General features: G+C 42.0%; 1 protein-coding gene across 1 annotated transcript in view; it reads right to left on the bottom strand.

The window, feature by feature from the left end:
- Positions 1-556: 556 nt before the first annotated feature.
- LOC143277587 (uncharacterized) overlaps positions 557-4,722 on the bottom strand; it is a 13,181-nt gene continuing 9,015 nt past the window's right edge. The window contains exons 9-10 of the mRNA XM_076582466.1: positions 2,879-2,996; positions 557-891 (exon numbers count right to left, since the gene is read on the bottom strand). Coding sequence (XP_076438581.1) covers positions 609-891; positions 2,879-2,996 — 401 coding nt within the window. The 3' untranslated portion in view covers positions 557-608. The remainder of the gene's footprint in view (positions 892-2,878; positions 2,997-4,722) is intronic.

The following is a 4,722-nucleotide window of genomic DNA, read 5'->3' as shown; positions in this document are numbered from 1 at the left end:
GATGGCATGACGTCACCAGTGACTGCACGATGGATGTATTTCGGTAAACCGTTCGGAGGACACAAAATAACTGGTGATGTTACTGGGATCGTTCTGAATATACGCAATCACTCCAGGCAGATTGTATGGGTTGTAATGTTGATTGTTGTTTAAGTGTGATCACATGTCATTGTCACCATTTTCATCGATTCTGTTTGAAGTCCAAAATAAAGATGATCAAAAACGATGCGGGTTAACGAGATCAGAAAGAAGACCTTGTCCTTGCCTGTGCTATGCTCCTGACAGAGAGAGAGAGAGAGAGAGAGAGAGAGAGAGAGAGAGAGAGAGAGAGCCTGCTAGTGTTCTAAGATGGGTTTCATTCCTATCTACCACACTGCAAACAATCCGACTGGCTGGTGACAGACGATTGATTAACTGTTGTTGAATCAACTGCTCTAGGGCACAAGTGATCTCAATCTCAACACAAGTGTACTTGCAATACCATTGTTTTTTCCCCCCAGTAGCAACAGCAACAACGCCAACAACAAGATCAGACCTCACACTTGATACCAGTCTACATCATTCCATGCTTTATTCATACACGCTCAAACATGGCGCCTCGGTCTCCTTCAACCAATCAGATCCTCGGAGCCGCTGCTTTGCCCGCTGGGAGAATAGAAACAGAAGTGCAGGCGGTGGTTGTCCCCGTCACCATCATCAAAAGGATGCGACCCTCCGATCCGCTCAGCGTCACTGTAGCCGAAGAGCAACCAATCAAAGGCCTCGTTCCATTGGACGGATTCCTCGTGCAAGGTCATGTGTTGCACGCGCTGACAGCCACGCATGTGGCGGAAGAGGTAGAAGGGTCTGTCGATGGGGAGGTACAGGGGGTGTGTGGGAAGGCCGTCGTTTCTGGGACAGACAAAGATTGGAAAAATATGTAGTGTGGAGCAACAGACCACACACACACACACACACACACACATATATATATATATATATATATACATATATATATAATCCAGAACAAAATCTACTTGGGCCACCCCAGTACCACACGGTTAAAGGTCCCCCCAAAACAATGTTATTTTCTAGAAAAAAACAAACTCTTTGAAGCACATTGGAAAAAGTTTTGTAAAACACACGAAATTCGTTGGGACTCGTGTGCATTCCTGTATTATTATGAGTTTAGATAACGTTTGGTTTCTCATTAATTTTCAAAGTGATATTTCACGACTGTAAAATTTCAAAACTGTGTTTTGGGGACCTTTAAGGCCTTAATCATAAGTGGAGTCAACTGTGTTTTGCAGAACTTTCAGCCGTTTACCTTGGTGGAAATCAACCATGTTTTGAAGACCTTCAAAGCCTTTTTTTGTGGGAGAATTCCACCATATTTTGTGGGACATTTAGGACAAAATTAACGTGTTTGGAAACCTTAGGTCTTCTATCGGCAGCAGAATTCAACTGTTTTCTGGGAATCTTTAAGGCTTTTACGCTTTCACCTGCTGCAGAAACCAACCGTGTTGGGACTAATTATGTTTTGGGGACCTTTCAGGCCTTTCCCTGCAGCAGAAATTAACTGTGTTTTCGGGACATTTAAGACTATTACATGCAGCGGAAGTCAGTCGAGTTTTGCAGACCTTTAAGGCTTTTACCTGCAGTGGAATTCAACCGTGTTTTGCAAACCATTACGGCATTTGCTTGCGGCAGAATTCAACCGTTTTAGGGGAGGGGGGGGGGGGGGGGGGGGGACCTTTAAGGCTTTTAACTGCAGCAGAATTGAACCGTGTTTAGGGGACCTTTAAAGGTTTTACCTGCAGCACATTTCAATCACCTTTCGGGGATTCTTTAGCGATTTAACCTGCAACATAATACAAACGTGTTTAGGGGACCTTTAAGGGTTTTCACCTGCAGAACATATCAACCGTGTCTGGGGGGACCTTTAATGGTTTTACCTGCACCAGAAATCAATCGTCTTTTGGGGGACCTTTAATGGTTTTACCTGCAGCAGAATTCAACCGTATTCTGGGACCTTTAAGGTTTTACCTGCAGCAGAATTCAAACGTAGTTGGGGGACCTTTAAAGCTTTTACCTGCAGCGGAATTCAACCCTGATTTGCAGACCTTTAAGGAATTTGCTTGCAGCAAAATTTTAGCGTATTTTACTTGCAGCAGAATTCATCGTGATTTGGGGGCATTTTGGGCTTTTATCTACCACAAAATTAAACCGTCTTTGGAGGACCTTTAAAGGTTTTACCTGAAACACATTCAATCGCCTTTAGGGGACCTTTAAGGAATTCACCTGCAGTATAATTCAACCGTGTTTGGGGTATCTTTAATGGTTTTACCCGCAGCAGAATTCAATCATGTTTGGGGGACCTTTAAAGGTTTTACCTGAAACACATTCAATCGCCTTTAGGGGACCTTTAAGGAGTTGACCTGCAGTATAATTCAACCGTGTTTGGGGTATCTTTAATGGTTTTACCTGCAGCAGAATTCAATCATGTTTGGGGGACCTTTAAAGGTTTTACCTGAAACACATTCAATCGCCTTTAGGGGACCTTTAAGGAATTGACCTGCAGTATAATTCAACCGTGTTTGGGGTATCTTTAATGGTTTTACCTGCAGCAGAATTCAATCATGTTTGGGGGACCTTTAATGGTTTTACCTGCAGCACAATTCAATGATCTTTTGGGGGACCTTTAATGGTTTTACCTGCAGCAGAATTCAATCATGTTTGGGGGACCTTTAAGGTTTTACCTGCAGCAGAATTCAATCACCTTTTGGAGGGCCTTTAAGGTTTTACCTGCAGCAGAATTCAATCACCTTTTGCGGGACCTTTAAGGGTTTTACCTGCAGCAGAACTCAATCACCTTTTGGGGGACCTTTAAGGGTTTTACCTGCAGCAGAATTCAATCTTGGTGTTGGTGTCGTAGACCCCGTCAGGAACAGTGCCCCCCACTCTGTCGTCATTCCCCCCATTGCGGTCATCCCACTGCACGAAACCCTGCTGGAAGCCTGCACGTGCGTTGTATTGTACTGTACTGCACTGTACTGTACTGTACCGTACCGTATTTATTGTACTGTACTGTGATGTACTGTACTGTACTGTAAGTGTAATGTATTTATTGTACTGAACTGTACTGTACTGTACTGTATTGTACTGTATTGCGTCGTGTCGTGTCGTGTCGTGTCGTGTCGTGTCGTATTGTATTACTCTTTATATCACAACATATTTCTCTGTGCGAATTTCGGGCTACTCTCCCCAGGGAGAGCGCGTCGCCACACTGAAAGCGCCCCACTCCCCCATGTATGTATTGAGTATAATTTCAAAATGTAATGTTTAAGATGAGAAAGATCAGTTTAAAGCAAATTAAGTGCCTTAGCATTAATTACAGAGTAATTTCCCTTTTTTACTATCTGCACCAAAAAACGTTTGCAAAATAAATAAAACTTCCATGCTTAGCAAAAGAAGTTCCTGTTTGAACAGAAAATGATAATAATGACTGCTCTTGTTGTTGGGTCAGAATATCAGATCAAAGTGCCAAGTTTAGAGAATACAAAAAAATATAGATATAACAGTAAATGCAGTTTGCATATAATTAGGCTTCATTTTATATTTTTTGTGCCCATCCCAGAGGTGCAATATTGTTTTAAACAAGATGACTGAAAAAAATTAAATTTTTCCTATTTTTATACCTAATTTGGTGTAAACTGACAAAGTATTTGCAGAGAAAATGTCAATGTTTGTTTACACAAGTGAGTCAAAAATGAAGCCTAATTATATGCAAACTGCATTTACTGTTATATTTATATTTTTTTGTATTCTCTAAACTTGGCACTTTGATCCGATATTCTGACCCAACAACAAGAGCAGTCATTATTATCGGGCGGGATTGCGTGCGTGCGTGCGTGCGTTTGCATATGCAAACGATGATATGTCGTATCAAAAATATTTCTGTCATTCAGAAAAAAAAACAAAACAAAACAAAACAAAAAAAACAAAACAAAAAACGACTTGTTTGTTAAACTGAGAACTTGATAACGTAATGTCACAGTTTTTAATGCTACCATTCTTGAAAACTTATTATCTATGTTGCTGATAAGTTATGATCGCGTATGATGAAACACTGCGGTCGCGTGTGTTAACAAACCAAGACTTCGCATGTGAAAATATCTTGTTCTTCAGAGAAACATAACGTTTTATTTAAGTTAAATAATACATTAATCAGTTTGTGTTTATGTATTGACTCAGTTCGTAATAGACTATTTAAATATTTGTTTTATTTACTCAGTTATGGATTATTTAACTACCTGTTTTAAATCATGAATCAGATAAATCATAGCTCATTCTCAAACATATGTTACGTTCTTTTTTTGTTTGTTTTTCGTTTGGGGATTAGGAGGTCGGGTACAGAGAGAGGAAGGCAGAGAGGGAGAGAGAGAGAGAGAGAGGGGGGGGGGGGGTTGCTGGGGGGGGGGGGCAGAGAGAGATGAAGAGAGAGAGGGACAGCGAAGGAGAGAGAGAGAGGGGGGGGGGGCAGAGAGAGACAGAGAGAGGGAGAGACAGACAGAGCGGGAGGGAGGGAGAGAGGGAGAAAGAGAGGGACAGGGAGGGAGACTGACAGAAAGAGAGAACGGGAGAGAGAGAGGGGGGGGAGAGAGAGAGAAGGAGGGGATAGAGAGGAAGAGAGAGCGCGAGAGATGGGGAGAGAGACAGAGGGAGGGAGAGAGAGAGAAAAAG

The sequence above is a fragment of the Babylonia areolata genome, chromosome 34 (assembly GCF_041734735.1).
Source record: "Babylonia areolata isolate BAREFJ2019XMU chromosome 34, ASM4173473v1, whole genome shotgun sequence".
NCBI lineage: Eukaryota > Metazoa > Mollusca > Gastropoda > Neogastropoda > Buccinidae > Babylonia > Babylonia areolata.
The sequence above is the reverse complement of the archived record's forward strand: the minus strand, read 5'-3'. Positions and strand labels throughout refer to the sequence as shown.